General features: G+C 46.9%; 2 protein-coding genes across 3 annotated transcripts in view; both read left to right on the top strand.

The window, feature by feature from the left end:
* LOC147128883 (SH3 and multiple ankyrin repeat domains protein 1-like) overlaps positions 1-16,198 on the top strand; it is a 36,285-nt gene extending 20,087 nt beyond the window's left edge. Inside the window, 13 exon segments of the mRNA XM_086017026.1 lie at positions 4,837-4,919; positions 5,014-5,138; positions 5,675-5,810; positions 5,996-6,076; positions 6,817-6,873; positions 6,990-7,111; positions 7,575-7,683; positions 8,371-9,863; positions 9,865-10,674; positions 10,676-11,266; positions 11,268-11,348; positions 11,350-11,453; positions 12,101-16,198. Of these exon segments, the coding sequence (XP_085873152.1) occupies positions 4,837-4,919; positions 5,014-5,138; positions 5,675-5,810; positions 5,996-6,076; positions 6,817-6,873; positions 6,990-7,111; positions 7,575-7,683; positions 8,371-9,863; positions 9,865-10,674; positions 10,676-11,266; positions 11,268-11,348; positions 11,350-11,453; positions 12,101-13,001 (4,693 nt within the window). The 3' untranslated portion in view covers positions 13,002-16,198.
* Positions 16,199-16,467: 269 nt separating this feature from the next.
* Positions 16,468-24,474, top strand: LOC147128882 (protein kinase C and casein kinase II substrate protein 3). Of its 2 annotated transcripts, XM_086017033.1 has the most exons (10): positions 16,468-17,495; positions 19,770-19,848; positions 19,961-20,117; positions 20,691-20,926; positions 21,633-21,788; positions 22,733-22,908; positions 22,991-23,111; positions 23,428-23,495; positions 23,563-23,642; positions 23,970-24,474. In XM_086017033.1, exons 2-10 carry the CDS (start codon positions 19,792-19,794, stop codon positions 24,080-24,082), a joined length of 1,164 nt encoding a protein of 387 aa, XP_085873159.1. In that variant the 5' UTR covers positions 16,468-17,495; positions 19,770-19,791; the 3' UTR covers positions 24,083-24,474. The 2 variants fall into 2 exon arrangements, with proteins under 2 accessions (XP_085873159.1, XP_085873160.1); XM_086017034.1 differs by lacking the exon at positions 23,563-23,642 and having other exon boundaries at positions 16,470-17,495.
* Positions 24,475-24,592: the final 118 nt, after the last annotated feature.

Raw genomic sequence — 24,592 nt, 5'->3', positions numbered from 1 at the left:
CTGTCAGCTCGGCGGCATTAGCAGAGAGGAAGCAAAGGCGGCGTGTTTGAGCGAGCCCACTTGTTTCACCCGCTGTGCTGTTATGTCTGCCCTTGTGCTACATCCCGAATCGGCGCCTTCTCTCGATCGTTTGCTTCTTTTTTGGGGGGGGGGGGTTGTTGTTGCAGTGAACTGTGTCATTTTCAGCTCCTTATAGCTCTGCCTTTTTTTTTTTTTTTTTTTTGACATAAGGCTGTACATGTTTTGCTTGGGAGTCGGTGCGCGTCTGAATATGTCTTTGTGAGTAAATACATCATGTTGCTGATGATGAGTCATGAGCAGGCTGAGCGTTGGTTGCTCGTGAGGGGAGCTTACCCTGAGCTTTTACAGCCTCTCGCAGACTGGGACTGACATGGCCCTTTTCCCTGTCAATTTTTTTAATTTTTTTTTTTGGTATTAGGGCTCAACAATTAATCACATTCAAATTGCAATGGATGTGGTTTGGAGGATGGAGAAAAAATCTCTGCTTCATTCGGGTTGGTTGGTAGGCTTTGTTTTGCATTTTACTGATTTGTATCGTGTCTTGGTCAGTTCAGTGCTTGAGAAGTGCAGTCCAAGTGCAAAATTAAATCGCAATATTGAGGAAAATCTTCATTATTTTTCAAATATATTGAGCCCTACTTTGTATTTTTTCTTCTTCTTCTGTGGTTTTGTATTGTACGCGTGTTATTGTAGAGCAGTGGTGGAGTGGTGCTTCACCGGGAACAAGGTGATCCGATACATGTTTTCCCTCGCTGGGAAAATGTCAAATATGATTCCACATAGCAACTAGGAGAAGTGTTTGTGACGAAAAGCTCGGCGATGCTAAAGTTGGCAGGTGTGTGTGCACGCGTGTGTGTGTGTGTGCGTCTCTGGTGGGAATCAGCTGTTAGCCAATCTGTGATTCGCCAGCGCTAGAGAGCGTTTTCATTTGCACATCCTTATCTTGTTATCGTCACCCATCCCCCTCGATCGCCTGCTATCACACACGCCGATTAATATAAATCTCATGTTGTCAAACTCCTCCATTGTCTCAAGTATGCGGGTCACGGAAAGCCATTTGAGCAGTTTCAATTTCCTCCATGTGCTGGTATGCTCTTTCTACTCGCTTGTGAGACAAGTCAATGCTCCGATGAGCAATACAACTAGTAGAATGTCTTATTAGTCACATTTTTTCCAACAACTGCTACCCACTACTGTTTGACATTTCTCCCCACTAGTCGACCAAATGTTACCCGTGAGGCAAAACTGTGCACTAGTTGACATTTGCAAATGACTAGTAATACTAGAGAAGCATTGTTGAACTTAATGAGTACAAGTAGCGCACCGTTTTTGTGACATGATGTTGTCCTAGTATGCCAAAGCTGTCCTACTAGTGAGGGCAAAGAGCATACTAGTACATGGACCTCGAGCTGGATATCAAATAAATGCTCAAATGGCTTTATAGAAAGCACACTAGTATGAGGACTATGCTTTCCACTACGGTATGACATTTCTGCGCACTAGCAGGATGACTGTCTTACTAGTAAGGTTAGGTAAAACCACTAGTGGTCATTTGGGTGTTACTACTAAGATCCAGGAGGCTACTAAGGATAAACATGTCTCGCACTAGTAGCACACAGTTGCCAACTACTGCAAAGAAATATAGTATTTACTATATCATACAGTAGTGGAAAAAACATCACTATCTCCTGGCGTGTCCTAGTCCTTCGAGTAGTATACTCGAGTTATCATACTAGTGCGCAGAAATGTCATACAGTAGTGGGAACATGTCACTAGTTAGACATACACTCTACTAGTGCACCCAAGTTGTTCTATTGGCACACAAAAATGTCATACAATAAGACATTCACACAGTAAAACATTCTACTAGTGCCCTGTAGTTGTTATACTAGCGCGTTGAATTGTCTTATTAATGAGGAAAAGTGCAGACTAGTGCATGGACAATTCAGCACCCTGGTCAGATTTGTAATAAAAGCTCAAACGTATTCTCAAAGAGGGTTCGGGCCTGCGCACTCTTCCTCTGCCGCTCTCTCTCTCTCTCTCTCTCTCTCTCTCTCTCTCTCTCTCTCTCTCTCTCCACTCTGGTTGCCTGAGCTCCCGTCGGATGGAGGAAGGGAGGAGTGCAACGCGCAGGGGAGGGGGGGAGATGGTGGAGGAGGAGTGGGGGTGACATGGCAATGGGGGGATGCGGTGAGAGAGATTGCTCTCTCTCCCTCTCTTCTCCGTGGCCGTCAGTGGGCCCCAGAAACAGGAGCGTGTGGTTCATTTACAGGTAGCGGCTGTTTCCTCCTTCATTGGCTGGCTATGGATGTGAGGAGAGGACAATGGAGAGAGGGGAGAGGTAGACCATGCTACTGACAGGCCGTGTCCTTCCCTTTTTTTTTTTTTTTTCTTCAAACGCCGAATTCATGTGCCGCTGGCTCGCGCGCGCGTCATCTTTCCGTTTGTGTCGGAGCCTGCGTGGCTGGTGACATTTCCCGTCAAATGTTTCTGGATCGTAGACGCTGCAGCATGCCAATTTGTGTGTCTCTCAACTCCGTGCTTGTGTGTGCGTGTCAAGAGGACACGCATTAATGCATTTCGGTCAGACAATGTGGGTGTATTGCATTCTCTTTGACTCATTATTACCTTGAAGCCGATTCTCATTCATAGGGACCTGGCTTATTTGTACCCGTGTCTCTTTCAAGAGCCATTGTCTCATTAAGGATGTGTGCGACTGTGCAAAAGGTTCACTTTCATCCCTATGTGTGTGTTCGTGCGCCTTTGAATGAAGAGAAAAGCTGGTTCTGTCGTAGCACATCCGGTGCTGTGGGAATGCCACCCTATGTGCCACACTGAATATTTGATACGGCTCCATCCACTGTGTGTGTGTGTGTGTGTGTGTGTGTGTGTGTCACCCGACATCCATCAAGTGCATCACTTGTGGTGTGTGTGCGTGGCTATTGTCCCCACACTGCCACTCCATACTCAGCACCAAAAAAATAAAAATAAAAAAGCCAAATTTGCTCGTGTAGACCGTTTGGGAGCATTCAGAGACATTCGCGCCTTTCGAAGCTCTAAATTAGCCAGGCCGGAGGAGCGAAAGTCAAGCACAAGAGTGAGCAAACGTCTCAGTCGGAGACACCTGGAGGACCGACGTCACCGGGCTGTGTTTCCCCCTCCTCGCCCAAGTGGATGCGCAAAGAGCTCAATGTATCGGTCCACCCACTCCGTGTTACTTTGATCTTCAGAGAAGGGAACGCATGATGGAGGACAGGGTGAGAGAAAAAGGAATGAGGTGTGAGGAGCAGATGGCTGGAAGGCGGCAAAGCGTTGGCGAAGGCGCGCAAGGGATTGGACCTCAGTGAAGGAAAGTGACAATCGTCTTCGGTTCGGCGCTCATTGTGTGGATCGTCTCTTGTCTTTGGGGCTCATCATGGAGCTTTTCATCTTCTGCTTTTGGACCTCATCCCCCTGTAGTAACTGTTAAACCCTTTATAGACCTTTTCAGCGTGATGTCACACGTACATCTGGGTGACAAAATCTCCTGCGGCGCCACTTTTAAACTCTTTAAAGTGGAAGTCAACCCGAAAAAGTTCTTTACAAAAAAAAAATGTTCTATGAGCCTCCACTAGTCAAAACATGGCATTCTGATTAATATTGCATTTGTGGAATATGAGCTAAGAACTCAAATGCACTCGTTTTAGGCCATCTCAGGGGGCGGCCATTTTTTCCACTTTCTGTCAACTGAAAATGACATCACAGTTGCTCACGTGACAACCATTCACGATCACCTGTTTTCTGAAGCTGAGCCATGATTGGTCGTTAGCTGAGCCTTGAGCAACTGTGATGTCATTTTCAGTTGACAGCAAGTGGCAAAGTGGCCGCCCCCTGAGATGGTGGATTTTACTTCTAGTGCTTAACTCATATTCCACAAATGCAATATTAATCAGAATGCCGTGTTTAGACTTGTGGAGGCGCATAGAAAAAATTATTGAAAAGAAAATGTTTGGGTGGACTTTCCCTTTATCAACATCTAGAAACGATAAAACAATAACAAAGATAAAAACACTGTTGTATTAGATAAGACTCGATTCTCTTTAGGTTGTCAATTAAATAAAACATCCATAAAACTGAAGCTGAAGGTCACAAGCAAACAAACTTAACAAATGAAAGTTAGCTGGATTTCTTTTTTTTAATCCCACGGTGCTGACAAACTTTAAGGCTTAAAGTCCCAGCCAGACATACTAATAGAATCATAAAGACGTTTGCTTACATTATAACATAAAACAGACTACGTGAGTGTAACCTCTCTTCCCAGGCTTGCTTGTAGCCTTGGAGCATGAAGAGTTGTTTGTGGAGGACGATTAGAGGCCTGTCCAAGCTCCGCTTGTACATAATCTAAAGTGTCATGTATGTATGACTGGTCTGTGCAGTGGCTGAGGCCGCATCCTTGCAAAAAGCTGCCAGAGGCTGTGAAAGCTAATGCGGCCATTTAGGTGCATTTGTAAGTCCACGCTTGCAACTCAAGTGTATGCGGCCGTTTATTTGATTGTGTCACGTTGAAACGAGACTGGATTAGTATGGAATGGCGTCCCGTGGTGCTTTCCCTCCATCGTGTCACTCACTTACATTGTGCACCATTGCTGTTTATTTTGCCACCGACTTTTTTTTTTTTTCTTTTTTTTTGCTGCAGTGTGGTTTCATAATGTGATGCAGTTAAACTGTTCTCCCCCCCCCCCCCCCCCCCCCCTCAAATTGACAAAATTACTTTCCTCTCACAACAGAAGTCAAATGACTCCACTCTGTTGTTATCCCCCATCCTTCTCCTTATAGTGACTACATCATTAAGGAGAAGACAGCACTCCTACAGAAGAAAGACAACGAGGGATTTGGTTTCGTCCTTAGGGGAGCCAAAGGTGAGCAATCCCCCCCCCACCACCACCCCCCCCAAAAAAAAAGTGATTGCACTCGTTTCATCTCCATTCATCCTCATCTTTTCTCTCTCAACAGCTCAGACTCCCATAGAGGAATTCACTCCGACGCCAGCGTTCCCAGCGCTGCAGTACCTGGAATCTGTCGATGAGGGGGGCGTGGCGTGGAGGGCCGGCCTAAGGATGGGGGATTTCCTCATCGAGGTGTGGACAGCTTGGAATGTGTCATTTTTTTGTCATTGACCCTTGCAGAGGTGGCAAAAGTACTCACACCCTGTACTTAAGGGGGAAGTCAACGCAAACATTTTCTTTTCAAGAATATGTTCTATGCAAGCCCACTAGTTGAAACAGGGCATTCTGATAAATATTGCGTTTGTGGAATAAGTGTTAATCCGCTCCTTCTTAGCCATCTCTGGGGGCGGACGTTTTGTCTTCTGTCGGCTGAAAATGACATCGCAACTGCTCACAACGACCAGTCACGGCTCAGATTCAGAATTGCTGCTTAACTTGTACTCCACAAACAAATTAATCAGAATGCCGTGTTTCAACTAGTGGGCCTTCTGAGAACATATTCTTGAAAAAAAGATGTTTGGGTTGACTTTAAGTAGAAGCAAAATCTATCTTGCACTTCTCTTCTACAGTAAAAGTAAAAAAACAGACTAAAAGTACAAAAAAATATATATATTTGCATTTCATTACTTTCCATCAGTGCAAGTGATTCCAAATGTTTGTCATTGTAGGTGAATGGCCAGAATGTGGTGAAGGTCGGACACCGGCAGGTTGTCAACATGATCCGACAGGGTGGCAACAGTCTAATGGTGAAAGTTGTCATGGTTGCTAGAAACCCCGAGCTGGAGGATACCGCTCGAAAGAAAGGTTAGCACCATGCCCCCCCCCACACACACACACCCTTTTCCATCGCGTGTTGACGATGTGACGCTAACGCAGATTGCATGTTTATCTCAACGCGTAATCAAAGCGCTTGCTAGTGATGACTCAATGTGTGTACCGTACAAGAAAAGTAAACACCAAGCCTGCCTTTGGCTGGCTTCCCCATGCAGCCCCGCAGCAGACGAAAAGGCTGACCCCTCCCGCCATTGCCCTGCGCTCCAAGTCAATGACGTCAGAGCTGGAGGACATGGGTAAGATGACCAAGACACGGGGCAAAAAAGCTGTTTTTTGGGCCTGTTTCTTGCTTTGACTTGCAAGCAAAAATTTGAAATGGCGTATGTCAAACAACCACACCGCTTTGCCTTAGGAAAGTCCACGTAGCTTAATGCTAACAAACGATGCAAAACACCATAGATGGGCTAACGACCAGCATTGGTGTCACGTTACAACCCTTTATTACTGTAGTTTTACTGAGGAGTTGTGACCATCTCTCTGCGCAGCATGTCCGCATTATACTGCCGCTAACATTTTCACAGCGATGTAGTTCTTGATTTATGTGTGAAGAAGAAAGGTGACAAGAAATAGGAACACCGGTACTTATTGTTTGTTTTTTTTCCTTCCCCCCCCCCCCCCCCCAATTCTCAACAACCAAATGTGCTGCTCCGAAGTGGACAAAGGTGGGAGAATCACAAAATCGTGTGCGCTCATTGTCATTTGCGTCCCTATCACCATCCCTCCTCTGCACTCACACCATCTTGTGTCTGAGTATGTATTCCATCCCTTCATCTGCCATGTGAACCTAACGACACGGCACTTGTATTCGCACCTAATTTATATTTCCCAATTATGTATGCTCCAGCTGCTTCTCCGTGGAAAAAGAAAGCAGGTGAACGTCAGGCTTTATCATTGGCTCGATCAGCCCCTGGGCCTTAATTAAGAGTCGTTTGATGCTAGCGTTTCCTCTCTCTCTCTTTTTTTTTTATTCCAACAGACTACGATTCCTCTCAGGGTCCCGATAAGAAGAGGACAGTCTATCAGATGGCACTGAGTAAGGAACACTCTTTGGTCATGGAGTGTTTCTACACCTTCGGGGATCAAGAAACGCTCTTTTTTTTTTGTGTGTCCCTCCTTTTCTTTTTTTTTTTTTCATTTTCTTTTTTTTAGATAAACTGGATGAAATCTTGGCTGCCGCCCAACACACGATTACATCAGACAACCAAGGCCAGAGAGGTCACGGAGGCAAGAGAGACCGGAGCAAGAGTATCGTTCCCAACGTCTCCAATGAGGTATTTTCTGCCAGTTCTCTTATACACATTTCACACACGAACATTTGGCAACCTGCGTGGTTTATTTTGGACGTAGTCCGATTCCTTCGACTTGTCAGCTGTGGACTTCATTCTCTCTCCTGCAGAGCGAGTTTCGTCCCTGCACTGGGCAACAGCACAGATTTAATCATGCGGCCTGTCTTTGTCTTTTAGCTTTGGGGATGCGCTGCTGCCCTCACAGCACTTAGAAATGATTGGCAATGAGCCACCCACACATTTGCTTAAGTCTGAATCACGTTGTGGCCATTCATCTACTCTGTTGCTCGGTGCATCACCAGTACTTGAGGTGGATGGTTTTTGATATTGTCATGTATGCAAATGAGCCAGTCGCAGTTTTGTTTGACTTTATAAATGTTTGGCCTTCCAGCATTCTATTTTGTTAAAACCTTCTTTTTCTTCTTTTAATTATGTCGGACACCTGAAGCCAACGTACGAGCTGCAGTCCACATTAAATCCCAGACCCGGTTTTACCTACAACCAAGCCCACTTTCAACCAGCCCAGCATGCAGTCATGATGCGTCAGAAATCCATTGGTAAGACTAAATAAAGAATACATACATAAATAAATAAATAAATAAATAAATAAATAAATAAATAAATAAATAAATAGAATAAATTAAAAATAAATGTCTAGGAACTTGGACACAGCACAGAGAAGAGGTTTTGATTTTGAATTGATTTATTTGTTTTTTTCTAATTGAAAACAAGCAAATGATACACAACTTATATATGGACAAGAAAAAAGAATAATAGTACAGAATAGACAATAAAAACAAATGTGTCATTTAACAACCCTGCCCTCTTTGCTCTCCCGTCTTTGTCTTTCTTTGCATAATGCGCCCTTTCTATGCGTGAAACTGCCACGTCAGCAGAATATCCGAAGGGAAATGTAGACATAGTTCCTTGCTAACTGCACGTCGCAATTGTGCTGGATAACTGCTGATGCGAAAGAAGGCGCTCAAGTTTTTATATAGTGGGGAGGGGCGACTCGTGCTGGACTCAAAAATACGTCACGTGGCACTGTTTGAGCCATGCCCCAAAATTTAAGAAAACTAAAATTGTGAGTAATAATTTAACACTATTGTGACACAATTCAGTGCTACGCAGTTCTCACGCCATCATCTTGAAACCTGCGTAATGTATTTAGAAACAAATCTCAGAATTCATTTGACAGGGTCTTTCATGCAATTGTTTGTAACTGCCCGTGTTGTTGTACTAAGGCATAACTGAAGAAGAGAGGCAGTACCTTCATCCACCGGCGATGAAGTTGGCTCGTAGCTTGTCAGTGCCAGGACCAGAAGAAATCCCCCCACCCCCGAATACATCAGCACCCGAGCCACCATTATCTGCCGGCCCTCATCCCGGGAGGGGGCCTGCCGTGCCCATACCCGCTGGCTCTCAAGCCCACTTCCAGCACCAGCCCCAACCGGGCCATGCTAATCAATCAGGCTGGGAACGAGGAGGCGGGATCAGCCAGCAGGCTATGGTCTCGACGCTCCGCAGACAATCGGAAGGACTGTGCGCCAGGGAGCAAGAGGCGCCCAGGCGAGGCGGCGGCAAGATGGGCGGCTTAAGAAGAGGCTACAGTAGCGCTACGCCGCCAACGAGCGCCAAGCCTAAAACCCAACCAAACGTGCCGCATCATTCGCACGCAGCCGCTCGGGAGCAAGGCGGAGGGAGCGGCAGGGGGGCGGCCCGCAGGGGGGGTCGGGGCGCTCTGACCAAGCAGTCTAAAGTTGAGGACGGACTGCGACAGCATCGTGGGAAAGGCGGTGCGGCCAAAGAGAAGACGTCCATCCCCATCCCCACCATCATCATCAAAGCGCCCTCCACCAGCAGCAGCGGTCGAAGCAGCCAGGGTAGCAGCATGGAGGCCGAAGTCCCGCAGGACGCGGAGGAGCAGCCGTCGCTGGAAAGCCCCAACTCCACTTTACCGTCGCCTCTCAGCTCCACACCACCTCAGCCAGCCACATCCGCCTCCTTGCCGCAATCAACCGCCGCTCCTCCCCTTTCTTTGAAGCAAAACCTGGAGAACGTCGACTACTCGTCGGCATTCGGCGCGCGCCGGGAGAGGGAACGCTTCCGTGACATGAGAAGAAAAAGTGCTTCATTCTTCCTCTCATCTGAGGAGGACATCCAGGGGGAGGCGGGGGGCGGCGCCGGCGAAGGCGGGGAAGCACTAAACGCGAGGATTCAACCCTTACAAATGGAAGTCCCGACTCCTCGACTGCGGCCCTCCAAGTCCATCGACGAGGGCATGTTTTCTGGAGACAACTATGTCCACTATTCCAGCAGCATGCCTCCAGCCTTCGGCCTGCCCGAGTATTCCTCCCCTGTCCTCAGTCAGGATGGGCAACCCAAGTCAGCGCCGTCAATGTACGGCTCCCAGCCGGCCACGACTTTCATCCACCCGCTCACCGGGAAGGTTCTGGATCCCTCATCCCCGCTCGGACTCGCGCTCGCTGCGAGGGAACGGGCCCTCAAGGATGACCGCAGGACTCGCAGAGAGGAGAGACACTTCGGTCGACAGCTCTCCACGGTGGGAGCGTTTACGCCCCCCACCCAGACCCCGACACCCTCCCTCTTTGCGACCCCGACACAATCGACCTACACGTCACCCGTTTCCCTTCACTTGACCTCCCCCACCACCGCCACCGCCTCTCCCGCTTCACAAAGTCGACCTCAGTCACCAAGGATCTTGCGCGTGGGAGGAGGGGGGGGAGAAGCCGGAGCGAGACAAGGACGCCGGGCATCGAGAAGGCCTGAGGGTTCGTTTCTCAGAGGACAGAAACAGCCAATATTCAAGCCAGTATTACCCCCCAAGCCCCAGGGAGAGAGAAAACGAGGCCCCCGATTGCAGACCTGTTCCCCCCCTCCAGCCTCCGCCACCCCCGTCTCAGCCCGCCCCCCGCCGGCCGTCCTTCCTGCAGATGGAAAGCACTCCGAACACCAGCTACATCCCTCAGTACACGGTCCCGACAGCACCCGACGCCATGGCGGAGACCAAGGCGGACAATCTGGGAATGATGGTCCTGCCCCCACCGGCTCCCTCAATCGATGTCGACGAGGAGTTTGTCTTTGCGGATCCTTTGCCACCTCCGTTACAGTTTGCCAACGGCAAGAACGAAAGGATGAAGGACTACTACCAGAGCTCGAGTCCTCGATCCGCCGCTCCAGCGCCGCCTCCTCTACCGTGCCCGAGGACCCCGAGCGTTCCTCATACCTCGTCGCAGGGCGGCGACTCCGCGGCCTCCAGCCTGACCTCCTACGACAGCGAGGTGGCCACCCTGACGCAGTCGGCTCTCTCGCCGTCTTTACCGTCCCCTGCTCTGCCCGCCGCCAACCTACACAGGCCCCAACCCGTCTCCCTTTCTCACTCGTATTACGGCGGCTCCAACGAGCCGTTGGCGGGCTGCGACGCCACAGCTGGCGACAGAGGCACGGCCGCCCTCACCAACACCATGTCGTACGCCACCACTACCATGACGGCCAGCGCGGCCGCCGCGACCGCCACCACGTCCACGGGCCTCCGACTACAGCGCCACTGTGGGAGGAGCCATGGGCGGCTTCGGCGCAGGGGGCAGAGCTGCCAACCATGTTCATCACGCCGCTAATATGTCCAAGGGTGGAGAATGGCAGGATGCGGTGGTGGATTCTGGGATTGAAGAGTTGGACAGTCACAGCAGCAGTGACCATCATCTGGAAATGTTGGGATTGACGGGGCTAAGAGGAGACAGGAGCGGCGTCGGAGGAGATGGCGCATGCGGCGAGGGGCGAAAAGGGGCCGCGCTGCAGAATCCTTCTTCAGCTTACTCTGCCGGACAAACGTTTGCGGTGCAAAACTCCAAATTGGCAAACCCTGCCTTTCCAAAGTTGACTGATTACAAGGAGGGAGCAGGCAAGGTCCTGCCTGTTGCACTACGAAGGCAAAACAGCACCCACCCTGCTCCTTTACAACTGCATCGGCAAAACGTGCCAGACCATATCAGGCTAGACGGAGCCCTACCCGATGAAAGGAAACTTTTGCAGAATAGGCCCAAACTGGAGGAGGACTTTAGCGCGACGTTGGCGGCCTGCTTGGACAGGCCTCTTGACGCTCGGTCGGCAGGCTGGGGCGGAGTTGGGGGAACGCGAGCAGCTCCAGAGAACCGGCGTGGCTTTGGACGCGCGCAGGCTTCACTCGCCTCTCTCGGGTGTGAAAGGCCAGCATCATCAATGAGCTGAGCTCCAAGCTTCACCACATGAGTAGCATGAGGAGCATGGACGACTGGAGCCAAACCCCAAAATCACCCACCATGCACAGGTGGGTTCTTTTCGGTATCTTTTCATTTGGCTTGTAGGAATTTGTAGGCTTTATTTTTGACCTCGCTGTCCAACTTTTTTTTTTCCACTGGGGACCATTTAAAATATTTCTTGATTTTGGTTTGATTTGAAGTGATTTAAGGGCCTTCATTTAGACGAAAGAGAGTTTCGCTCTTTGCTCAGTCCCCATCTTCAGCAAATAGCTCTCTGTAGTTTGGCCAGTTGATTTGCTTTGACTTTCAAGCAAAAACGTGAGATATGAGCACTGTACGTGCTGTGAACTCATCTCACTTCACAACAAGCAGCAATTTGTCTGATAGTGAGCAATTATTTATTAAAAAAAAAAGAGGCCTCAAGCCATTTAACCTCTCCCGGTGGAAGCTCACTGTCAAACTAAACATAAAACAAAGACAATTACACGTTGTGTATTTAAAACAACCAAATCCGCCTAGCTTAACGCTAACAAACAATGTTAAAACACCACAGACAGACTAATGAATAGCATAAATGTTTTTCCTCAAAGAAAAAAAAAAAAAAAAAAAAACATGACAAAACTGAAAGTTCCTGTCTTCTCCTCAAGGTGGCACTCACGGACCCGATGGTTATAAATCACTGGTTTATACTGGCCGTGTCATGTTTGTCTTTCAGGTATTCTGCAGATTTCAGCGAGACATTTCACAGCCCGCCCACCGGCCGCTCCACCTCCCCCTTGCCCACTTCCTCACCTCAGCACCATCCAGTGCTCCCGCCCAATCTGTCGACCACCCCCTCCGTCTCCCCTTCCCCGCAGGTACCGGGACAACGCAACTGGACCCGCTCCCCCTCGCCGCAGATGCCCACCTCCCCGGTTCACTCGCACCCCCCGCACTCGCCGACCTACTGCCCGTACCCGACGTCGCCCAAGCACCGCTCCAAGATGCGGCGGCAGACTTTTGATTTCCAGTGCAGTCCCACGAAGGAGATGCGATCTGCCGTTTCTCGACGCCGCGCCCCCAGTCCTCTTATCTATAACACCGAACAGCCCAACTCCACCCCTCCGCGACCGTCCTCCTTGCCCATCCTCCCCAGCACTCCAGTCTACAGCAACCCCTTTGAATTCCCCGGACCCCTCACCCCTCCCTCCCCCGGCCTCCCCCTCGGCGATACCTACACAGCCTCGACGCCGCCACTTTTCTCACCGTCGGGCGCACCCAGTCCGAACCCGTTGCTGGTCTCCCACTCTCTCTCCCCGACACATTACCTCTCCGGAGCATCTTCCCCGCTGCACTTGCCCCCGAGCCCGTCCTGCCTCAACTTCCCCCACCTCACCCCGCCCCCGCCGAGCAAACCCTTCGCTCTCAAGCCGCTGCCCTACTGGACCAAGTACGACGTGGCCGACTGGCTGGCTTACCTGAACCTGGGCGAACACATAGAGCGCTTTATCGATAATGAAATCGACGGATCTCATTTGCCTTCGCTTACCAAGGATGACTTCTTGGACCTGGGGGTGACACGCGTGGGGCATCGAATGAACATCGAGAGGGCGCTGAAGAAACTCACCGACAGGTGAGGGAAGACTTCAACGCAGCAGGGTCGTAGATCGCAAAGGAAAATAGAGCGTCCCTCCGGAAAAGCTGAGTCCCCACTTTTCTTCATCGTATGCATACAATTTGTAATTTGAAGTGAATCTTTCCTCAATCCTTCGCCCGTGACTTTTAGCAGCCCGCTTTAGTTTCCCTTCGTGTTGATTTGCCCTCCTTCTCTCCCCAGGCCGTTGCATGTCACTCCTTCCCCCAGAGACACAGATTGAGAGTGATGGGGTGATTGAGAGATGACAAAAAAGATGTGTGAGAAACACATGACGTGGCAAAGGAACATTAACAGAAGATGTGGAAGAGGAGAACAGTGGACTTCAACACACTTTGTCAGGCTGGTCATGCTTGTATCTGATTTGCACATTAGCGCACTGATTCCTGGTTCAAAACACGGTGCTGAAATGACGTATACAGTGAACCCCCGTTTACCCCGCAGCACACCCATCCACGATTTCCTGAGACCATACAAAGAACATTTATTGAAGTATACGATTACCTCTTCTATGCACTTTAAACACATTTACATAAAATGCACAAAAGGGAATTCAACATTGTACATTTCAACACCGATATTTTCAACCAAATGATATTTCGTCAATGTTGCCGAGCAGACCGGGACTCTTTACACCTTGAGTTGTTGAGTGTGTAACCCATTAACACAATTTCGAAAGTTTTCATATAAATGCACATTGATTCCGGTTAGTTACGTGTGTTTTTTTTTTTGGTACTAAAACCAAGCAGATGTATGAAAACTGGCACAAAAATTCGACGAAAAAATTTAATTGAAAACCAAATTGTACGAAAACTGGGGCAAAAGAAAAGCAAGTTCCACTCTACATTCTTAGTTCTCTCTGCCTCTTCTCCTTGCTGTTAATTCCGCGGCATCTCTTCCCGTAGAGCTCAGCACTGCTCGGCATGTTGTGGCACAATGCGGTACTACACTGAAGGCAGCCAATTCTAAATTCGGACTTGCCTATATGCAGTAAAAACTCATCAAAATGATTGCTTGAAAATCTGCGATGTAGCGGGGGTTCAATGTATATCACATAACACTTACACGCAGTAGAACACACACACACACACACACACACGCAAGGACAGATGGATTGTCACACCATCTGCTGCGCCTGCGAACGCTGAGTAAACGCCAGTCTGACTTTATAAAGATGCTTAAAGGGTAAACACCGCTAAAATGTTGCCAGAAACACAAGGACCTCATCGTGACATCACTTTGTTGCGTTACAAGGCCAAAGTCTGAGGACAACAGAGGAGGATTTCTAATTTTATTTTATTTTTTTTGACGATGAAGAACGTCGTTTGAATAATAGTATGCGTTTTTTTGCCATGTTCCCCAAAAAGTCTTTCCAATAATAAGATTTATATGTGTGTTACTTGCGAGCACTAAATATATATTACATGTTTAGCAGGAGTCTCTATTAGCCAATATTAGGTTTGTACGAGCAGCAAACTCATTTCAAATGGCTCGCCTTGAGTAGTCGTGTATACACTGGAAGACGCTTTTGTTTATTTAGTAGCAACGAGTGTTAGGGCCACGCCGAAGAGGCGAAACGTCGTCACGTGACGAGAATGAAGTTGTGATGTTGCGAGGACAAATGCCAGAAGGTTAACGAGAAAAACGTCAGACTTGTGTCGGGTGGATGTGAAAATTCCCACAGTAATGTGAGAGCAGAAGTTGGCCGGCAGCTGTTGTCGACCATATTTTGAATGGCTAATGTCGTTTATGTTCATAATATAGTGCAACTTTTGTCCTGTAATATTTTGACCGCGTTATTGGAATGTTTTTTTTTTTCCCTCATTTCTACTTTGAGACATTTCAATATTTTCCTTTTCTCTGAAGATTTTCTCTTTTTTTTTTTCTCTCAAAATTATGGCAATATTCTCTAAAGAAGGCAGTTTGTAATATTTTGGTTGTGTTCTATGAAGTAATATAGTGAGAAAAAGAATTACAAATAGTTATAATATAATATTCAGTCCTTCAGATTTCATCCTAGCACAATTCAAATGGTAATATTTTTTTACAGTGCAACCCTAATACTCCATAATTTCGATTTGTGATTCTATTTTATTTTTCATTTCAAACCGTGACCGTTTTTTTTTTTTCGTCTTTTTTTTGTTTTTTTTTAACGAGTGCCATAGCAGAAGTCAAGAGGGAATGGATTCATGTGCCACATCGTCTCACTGTATGTGCCATGTTCACAAAGGGCTTTTTAACTGCTTCACCTCTCGAACCTTGACACCCTTTTCAAGCGGTACGTCTGCTTCTGTGCCGGTCGGCGGCTTTCTTTGAATGCCTGTTCCACAAAAAAAAAAAGTTTGGGGTTTTGCTGTTGCTGCTACTTGTTGACAATCCTCTTTCACGCAATCTGGCCTCAAGTCACGAGAGAAACGTGTGAATTGTGATGTAGTATGTCAGTGGTACTCAAGCTGGCTATGACTATTTATCCTGACAAAATACATCTTTGTTTCTGAAAAGATTACCACTTAAAATACGTCATTCTGGATTTAGATTTTCAGGAGCCGATACCAACACCTGTTATTTGAAGTCAAGGAGCCAGATATCTGATATTTGCTATAAGGGGGAAAATATTAGCCTGAAAATTTGGACTAGTACAAACTCTAACGCTTCATTTAAATGCCTTTAAGCAAATGTTTATTTTCAGATTTGCAACATTTTCACAAACTTGCTCACCCTGAAATTTCAAGTCAGCGTAACCATTTTGAAAAATCTCTGTCTTCCAAATAGCGTGGCCGTGTGTTGTTTCGTTTGGAGATTTGTGTCAATGCTGTCTATTCTACCGCTCCCCCCCCCCCCCCCCGCCCCCTTAGTGAAGCCAACACCTGTTATTGAACGCATATTCTCGCCATGTGAGTAACAAAAACATGGCTCCAGTATTCTTTCACGGCGAGTCGCCTCAGCGCTATCGCGCGACGGCCGTGAAAAGGACTTGAGCTGTAGTGTAGGAAGCACTACATACCACAACATAATTTATACAAATATTTTAGGTCTAGTGAGATGTATAACGAATATGACCACATACAGTATGAGTGTACGTATGCAGAGTTTAACAAAGTATATATGAATATAAAGTTACGTTTTAAATGCGATAGAAGTACAACTGTGTTGAAATAAATACTGAACTGATTGTCTTTATTTTGCTCATTGTTCTTTGTACCGTCTCCTCCTTTTTAGTAATGATGCTATTTACAGGGCTGGGTACGGTTTGACTCATTTGGCAGCCCTGAAGACAGACAAATGTTTTCAAGTCCAGGATTATTTTTCCCATCAGGCCTTCCCAAACTAATAGCAGAAAAAGGATGGCGCTCGCTGGGAGGGATTAAACCAAATGGCTTAATTCAAAGCAAGCAGGGGCCGCAGTCATGCAGCAAACCAAAAAAGACGCCCGTGAGCTCTTCATAAGAGCTTGGAAGAGGATGAATGATTTTTTGTTTTGTTTTCCTAGCCCAGTGGTCAGGCTCACATTCACTGTACAACTTTGTGGGTTTATTATGTGAGGTCTCGTAGAATAAATTCCCAATGTTAAGAAGGTTAGTCTTGGGATAACCACTTCCTTTACAACAGGATGTATTGAGAAAAAACACATTCCACTTTCTTTGTTGTACCGCTACCACCTGCGACCTTTTGTTTTCGGAACTCAGTCTTGGATTAATATTTGCTATTTCTCCAAACCACCCACGGGGCACTGCGACCACTCTAGTGACCTATGTTTCTCCATGTGTTTCCATTTAATATGAGGTGTGTCCAAAAAGTCCCAAGACAAGTAACCAGATAGCTTAGGCCTTTCAGGCCGCTAGGTTAATGCTAACGTTAATAGCATCTATGTAGCGGTAGTTTGTAACCCTTTAAGCAACAGGTTGAACACAAACAGTGCAGCGTTAGATATAGACTGACAATGTAACAGTACACAGTCATATATTCTTTATCCTCTGCGAAAAATGACTATTCGTGCCGTACTGATGAGCTGAGAGGACCTCCGATGTCTCAGTGAATAGTATATCTTTGTCTGTAATATACTGCCCCTAGGTGGCCAAGGCAAGCACAAGCAATTGATGCAGTATGACAGTTTTTGTATTCTATTAATATATACATCAGTACTTCTGCTTTTACCAGTATTTTTGTTGTTTTTGTTTTTTTATATGCAAGTATCAATTCCTCTACATATGTACAGACTGCGAGTACTTTTGCCACTCCTGAACAGGACGCCAATGCCATCCACTGTCTAATAAGCTCACATGACTCCGCAGCACTTTGACACAAGTCAAAATGACACTGTGGCATCCCATTAGCACCATATAGAGAGTGACAGAAGGAGGGGCAAGTGTGGGGGGGTCCCTCAAGGCTGGAGAAGTGATAGTCAAAGAGGAGTGAGAGGATGCCAGGGATGGACTTCAAGTGAGGGGCAACGAGAAGAAAGGAAATCAAGCTAAAGGTAAGACCAGTATGACTCTTATCAGCACCGTGTGTGTGTGTGTAACTTTAAGTGTGGCAAAATGGGGTCGAGGTGGGGGCGGGGGGGGGTCTGGGTGCTTGCATGCTAAGAGGGAGAGCCTCCAGTAACAAGTGCTGCTCACTTGAGTAATCAGTGGTGATTCACGGACAACATGTAAGTGCCCACTGCGTGACTGACTGCTCTGCTGCCACCTTAGCTTTGTTTTTGGCTTTGAGAATGCAGCTTCTGTGTGTCCTGTTTGTCTCCGTTCAGTGGTGGGAAAGAACCAAGTACAAATGTGTCGTGGTTTTTTTTTACTACCCTCTGCCGATGACGACATGACATAAAAATAGATGCGAGCAGAGAGAAGTAAAATCCGATTGAGATCTTCTGGAGTTTTTAGGCGGAATATGAAACCGGGAGCATGAAAATCCCTGTAAAGTGAAGTGTTGTCTTTTAAACCACCGTAGAGAATCATGTTGTTAACAACATTGCCAAATTTGAATGATTAATTCAAGGGAAGTTTATAAAATGAGGCTTCACAATTGTGAAAAATCCAAGGTGTCTCTGCTCACAAACGCTGTGGGCGTGTCCGCTGAATATGCTGAAACCACACCCTGCCCAACCGTCAAAGACCACGCCTACAAATGGATGCTACTTGCTCTAGCATCTTTCCTATGCGTCCATGTAAATAGATGTTTGACTTGCGAAAATATAGCCACTTAAAGCCTCCAGTTACTGAAATATGTCCCATTGGGTCATCGTGGTGCTTTTCCACAGCGCGACGAGGCGCTCTAAAGAAACCCCTGTTCACACTCTGGTTGTCACGTCAGACTTGTCAGACAGACAAATGGTTTTTACATCGCTCTTCTGCCGTCTCTCCGTGATTTTAGCGCAATCGTGGCCAACAACGAGACGCTCTAAAGTAGTCACATCAACTCAACTCCCTGCCCACATGCCGACAGTCAAGACAGACTTAACTCATTCTTTGGTCTTCCTCAGCATGATGTGCGTGCACTTGTGGAGGATATCGAGGCACTCTAAAGCAGCTGTGCCAGCAGACTGTCTGAAGGCAAAATGCGTTTTCAAAGTGTGCTTAAGTATTGGGAGTACTTTGGCTCCCTCTGTCCTCGTCTGCCTCTGCTTTGACATGAAAAAGATAAAGATGTTGTCAGAAAAAGAAAGCTTGTCGTCTCGTTCTTAGCGCGACGACTAGCTAGCTGCATGACAGCTAAGTAGGAGCAGTCATGTCTGGTGGCGGTGAGGCGTGGCTAGTCACTTTTCGCATTACTCACAACACACACGACAATCTGTCCATGCAGACTGAGACTGCCGTCTTTTTGCCCGGGCCAGCTTTTGCCACAATTTCCTTTGATTTGCAGCATTACGCTCTGAAAAAGGGCTGGGGTGGCGCTGGCTGGACGTCGGCTTTCTGCATTCATCAGAGCAAAGGGAAAGATGACCTTTCACTGCTGTTTATTTTTGGGAAGAACGCAGGAGCAGCTGTTCTATTCCTGCCGCTACAGTCCTCGACCGAACCCCCCCCCCCCCAAGACCGTCCCCCGCCCTCCTTGTGAATTCCAGTCTGCAACTGGGACAGCTATGCATGTATCCAAGCTTGGGCTGGTATAAATAAGTTGTTTCATTTTTGGCCAAGAAGAGCAGCAACATTGTTGTTGTTGCATTATTATATTTTCTAAAGCAGTAATTCAAAAAAGGGCCCAAGCAAATGTTCTGCCTGTAAGTCATATCTTTATTGTTATAAGCATTAAGGGACCAAAAAAGACAGGTTTTTATTATAATTTATAATCACCCGGTGAATTGGTTATTGGTATTTTATTCTGCCAAATATTCAAATAGGTTGGGCCCAAATTCCAAGCGACTGTTTGAGAGACCATTAGGCGGGCCGCGTGCTATTATCTCATTTCAATCTGTAGTCAGTCCAAAAATTAACTAGAAATTAGTTTGTTCACCTATCTATGCTAGCGACCTACAGTGTAGAACATTTAAATGCTCTTCCACTAGATGGCAGAAGGTACATTGAACCCGTGTGTCCACCTTCTCCCATTCGTACAAGAGAATAGCTTTCTGTTCAACTCGAGACTTTCTCGGTTTCACTCGCTCTATACAATCTTGAGAACAGCTCTTTTTATGACAGTCTTGACTAATGACGCAGTCGAGGCGTCCAACCAGTTGCATGATAATCACCGGCGTGCCGCAGCCAACAAAAACTGCCTTCCCTTGATTGAAATGCAACTCTCGCTTGTCTAACAGCAACAGCTAGACAGCCACCGCCATGGCGAGCCTCCCCCGAGAACCGAGCCAAGACGTCGTCAAGCACAGCTTCTGGATGGTAAGTTTTGCATCAGGCATGTAAAACTACAACGGGCAAGACCGCAACCCGAGTGTTGCGCACGTGAGTTGGCCGGCATACAATTCCTGACCGCTGCGGGTTGTTCTTCCAGCCTGGTAATTATGTGCCGACGGTGCACAGAACCCAGCAGTCCTACCGGGCCTGCAACGACCTGGTGGCCTGCTTCGCGGAGAGGGCCCGGGTAGAAAAGCAGTACGCGCAGCAGCTCAGCCAGTGGAGCAGCAAGTGGAAGGCCGTCGTGGATTCTCGTGAGTAAGCCGTCTTGAGCTTTTATTTTTGATATCTATCTTGGCGTTCTTTCACTATTACGCCCTTAACACTTTTAAAACTGCTTCATTCAGTGGAACCTAAATGAGGTAAAATAACTAACTCAGTGTTGGGTCCAAAAGGAACCGAGCCAATGGATATCCACAATAGCTTGTATGGACATTGTGATGCTCCTACTTGGCCACATGGGGGCATTATATTACAGACATACGTGAAGGAGGAGGTCACAGTTCCTCAGTAAGCTGCAGTAATATTAGTTGTTCTTTGCAGAGGATAAAGAATATATTGAGCTTTTATTCAAATACTAGTGAGGACAAACCGTACAGTATTCACGAACGTTCGAGCTGGATTACAAGGATTTAAATTGTCAAAACATTGCGAACACGCACAGTCTGAGTAATTTAGAAATGATCTCTTGATGGATTTTAAATGAGTCCATGTGCTTTAGAGTGGAAAGATGGAGCCCATTACTTCTTTATTGGTTCCATGACTCACCTCCGAGGCCGGCTATGTTTCTTCCCCCCCCATTTGTCATGTGGCCGTCCTTCCCCCAGGGCCGCTCTACGGCTCGCTGATGACGGCCTGGCAGAGCTTCTTCACCTCCACCGAGCGGCTGTCCGCCCTCCACTCGTCCATCTCGCAGTCTCTCGTAGCCGAGGAAGGCGTGCGGGTCAGGACCTGGCAGAGGGAGAGCTTTCCCAAGAAGCTCTTCTGCGGCTTCCGGGAAAGCCACGACAACAACGCCAGTTTTTCACGAGCGCAGAAACCATGGAACAAGAAACTGACCAAGGTCCATAAATTCATATTTGTCAGAAAGTGTGCTTGAGTTTGGACTCATCTTAAGGGTGGTGCTAGCCTGCTAAAGCTGACAGCCCAAAAAGAAAAGGTTGCTAATTTCACAATGCTATAGTGATCATTTAAAACGATTTCTCAGTCTCTTTAAACTGAGGAAAAAAAAAATGTTAGCCCATTCTAATTGTCAGTGGCTCAAATAAACCAGGTGAAGTTGTCTTTTGTCGGTGTGGTCGCAAGAGGGCCCTCGCGAGACCAATTGCCCAGTCCGGACTATCTTGCATGTGGATCAAATGAATCTCGACTTAGCTAAGGATTTCCAATACAAAGCAGATGTTTCTCCCCGTACACAAGTCACGTCTGGGCGATGATTGACACCGGTGCCCGTGGCCGCACGTAACTCCCGCAGTTCAGATGTTTACACGAGAATTTAATTTCCCATTCTGGCGCTTGAGTCATTTCTAGGTATTACGGAAAAAGTGGTACAAATCGCTAAGGCTGGTGGACGAGCAAGTACATCAAAGCTTTTTGGAACCGCATGGTTTATACTGTACAATGGATTATTTGTACCATCAAATTGATGTGCGCATTTGCTTTGCCAAAGATGACAGCAACGCTCGTTTGCAGTTCTTCATGACTGGTTCACTTGGATTGTTTGCTTTCATTTGCGTGTTTGTGTGCATGCGTGTGTTTGTGTTAAACAGCTGGAGAAGGCCCGGGCCGCGTTCCACAAGTGCTGTCAGAAGGAGCAGAGCGCCCTGGACAAAGAGAAGCAAGCTAACGATGTCGAAAATTTGAGTCCAGAGAAAAAGCAGATGGTGACGGAGGCCAGAGAGGTGGCCACGGACGCTAAAGAAAAGGTGATCGCCTCAAAAGAAAAACACGTTTGATTTTTAAATTGACATAGGGGTCATTTTCACTCATTATTTGAAAAAAAAAAATACACACACGGGATTTTCTTATTTAAAATTAATTGATTATTTAATGATACAAATGAATGAAAAATGACTCGATTTACAGAAGAAAAAAACCCGTTAATTAGCATAACAAATATCAAAACACTATTGATAAGTAAATGATCAGTGGGCCAGATGTGAACAAAAAAAAAAGAAAAAGGTCACAAATCCTGAGTAAGATTTCTTGTACTCCAAGAAAGTTTTGCTCTTCCCGGTGCACGCACTTGTTTATTCAGTCTTGCGCCGTTCTTGTCCAAACAATGTTCTTTAACCTTGAATCTTTCCTCCATGCGCTGCCCTTATATGGACATGCGTTGTCGTTACACTGCTCCGTGTGTTTATGAAGCCCGGCATGGGAGCTGTGACAAGCACCACATCATGTCTTCCAATAAATGAGCATTTTTGTCTTTGTAAAGGCAGAATTTGTGACACCGCCAGAGGTGACAAAAAAGTATTCCCAATGTAGTAGAAATACAGAAACTTGTGTTAAAAAAAAAAAAAAAAAAAAAAAACAAGTTTAATTTGTACCGTGACTAAGCGTGAAACTCGACATAAATCATCTTTTCCCATTGAATGTAATGTAAATGTCATTAATCCGTTCCAGCCTCCCAAAAAAAGTAATAATAAATAAAAAGTAAAGCGTTTATCCGCTTTTGTCACACTTTTTGCATCAATCCAATTGACATTGTGCTGCTCCTTCTGGTGTGGATGACATGGCCACCTGGGGGCAGTATAATACAGACATATGGATGTAAATATCCTTGATTCAACTTGTGTACTTAACAGAGTATAGATGGCGTACGTATTGGAGGTTGTTTGCGAGTCACTGCGATATTGCTTCTCCGTAGGCTCGGGAGCACTACGAGAAAATCCTGGAGGACGTGACGAGCTACACGCCGCGCTACATGGAGGAGATGGAGGTCATTTTTGAGCAGTCGCAGGAGGAGGAGAGGAAACGCATCAGCTTCTTGAAGCAGACCTTCCTGTCCATCCACAGACACCTCGACGTCACCAACAATGACAGGTGGCCAGGCGGCCCGCACCCGCACTTTTATTTGTTGCCTTTGACAAACGTGCGCCTTTGTGCCTGTGTGTGTTTGCACCAGCGTAAAGGCAGTGTACGACGAACTCCATCAAACTCTGATGGCCATCAACGAGCAGGAGGACCTCAAATGGTGGAAGAACAATCACGGGCCTGGCATGCTCACCAATTGGCCAAAGATCCAGGTACAGAACGCATATAATATCGAGCCCGGGTAGAATAGAGAAAATTGGCAAAATCCAGAAACAGGTTGTAATTGCATATAGATGCCACAAGATGGTGGCAAAGCATCAACACCACACTACATCAACCAAATACACGAACCACCTTCACATGGGCCTCATCAGTAGCATTAGCTAGCATACGGGTCTGACTACCAGGCTAGCACAAAAACTCAAAACGGCAAATAATGGAGAATAGTCCAAAATGAACTCTGCGCCTTTGCGAGTGACGTCTTACAATTTCACCACTCAAAAATGCCTGTCGAACGTCTTTTTTCAGGAGTGGGTGCCACCGGTGAAAAAGCTGAAAAGAAAGAAGAGAGAGCAGAAAGGCAAAGAAGGCCGGCCGTAAGTCAGCTCACTCCTCGAAGTGGATCCTTGATGCCCCCTGTTTCTTATGACTCTTTATTATTAGAGTGATGATCGGAGGCGTGAAGGTTCGAGCTCTGTATGACTACACGGGGGAGGAGGGGGATGAGCTCTCCTTTAAAGCAGGTGATACGCCGACAAATATCTACAGTAGACGTAATATCTTTGGATGTGAGCGCGCCTTTTTACGGAACGCTAACATTTCTCTCAATATGTGACTGTTATTTTTCAACCACTACCTTAGCGAGAAAACCAGTTACGTAACTGATCTTTCCCCATTGAAATGAATGGCAATGCCTTCTAGTGTCGGCCCCTCCCCCCGGGGCAGTTAATGCAATTACAGACGCACGCAAAGAAGACTTCACTAAGCTGAATATTACTCGTTCTTCGCAGCGGATAAAGAATATGTGCCCGTGAGTGTGTTTTTTGATGTGACGCTCGTTGTGCTCCCAGGTGAGGAGTTCCTGAAGGTGGAGGAGGAGGACGACCAGGGCTGGTGCCGAGGGCTCCTGAGCGGAGGGAAGGAGGGCTTCTACCCGGCCAATTATGTCGAACTCGTCGAGTGACCTCACCCTTCCTGAACTATTATGTCCCGAAGCCCTGTGTGATAAAGCGCAGATGACCACAGATGAGTGCATGTTCCCAAGGTTGATGTTTACTGCAGATCAGGGTTCCCCCGAATGAGCCGTCGGCCAGCGGAGGAATGTGTCAAATGTTGTGAGCTGAAATGTGCATCTTTTCACGATCGTCATTTCGGCATGCTGTTTTCTTGGCAACTCCATTTTTTGGATGCAGGTTCTTTATGGTTACGTTATGCACGCTTCACGTCAGTGTTGCAAGACTTCATGATGTTCGAAAGTGGTTTCGGGTCCCGCAAGGAATCAAGGTTGGGTCTTGAGGTGATCACGTTTGGGGAACTCTGACTTTTTTCAAATAAAAGCATCAAGTTTTCCATCCACTCCAGCTTCTTGATACACGGGAATTGAATGCATGGAAATATGACTGGAAGCAGTGTAATATTCAGTTGTATTATCTTATTAGTAGTACTTATTGTTCTATATATGGGAATATTGTAC

This window comes from Filicampus tigris, chromosome 19, assembly GCF_054856515.1.
Source record: "Filicampus tigris isolate MCC_2025a chromosome 19, RoL_Ftig_1.0, whole genome shotgun sequence".
Classification (NCBI taxonomy): domain Eukaryota; kingdom Metazoa; phylum Chordata; class Actinopteri; order Syngnathiformes; family Syngnathidae; genus Filicampus; species Filicampus tigris.
Note: the sequence above shows the minus strand (reverse complement) of the source record. Positions and strands in the feature narration are given on the sequence as shown.

Bases quoted from the DNA above. Each gene is read 5' to 3' on its own strand.
- LOC147128882 (XM_086017033.1), top strand. From the start codon at position 19,792: ATGGCGAGCCTCCCCCGAGAACCGAGCCAAGACGTCGTCAAGCACAGC. The intron at 20,927-21,632 runs GTCCATAAATTC...TGTGTTAAACAG, and splicing joins GGAACAAGAAACTGACCAAG to CTGGAGAAGGCCCGGGCCGC. The intron at 21,789-22,732 runs GTGATCGCCTCA...GCTTCTCCGTAG, and splicing joins CCACGGACGCTAAAGAAAAG to GCTCGGGAGCACTACGAGAA.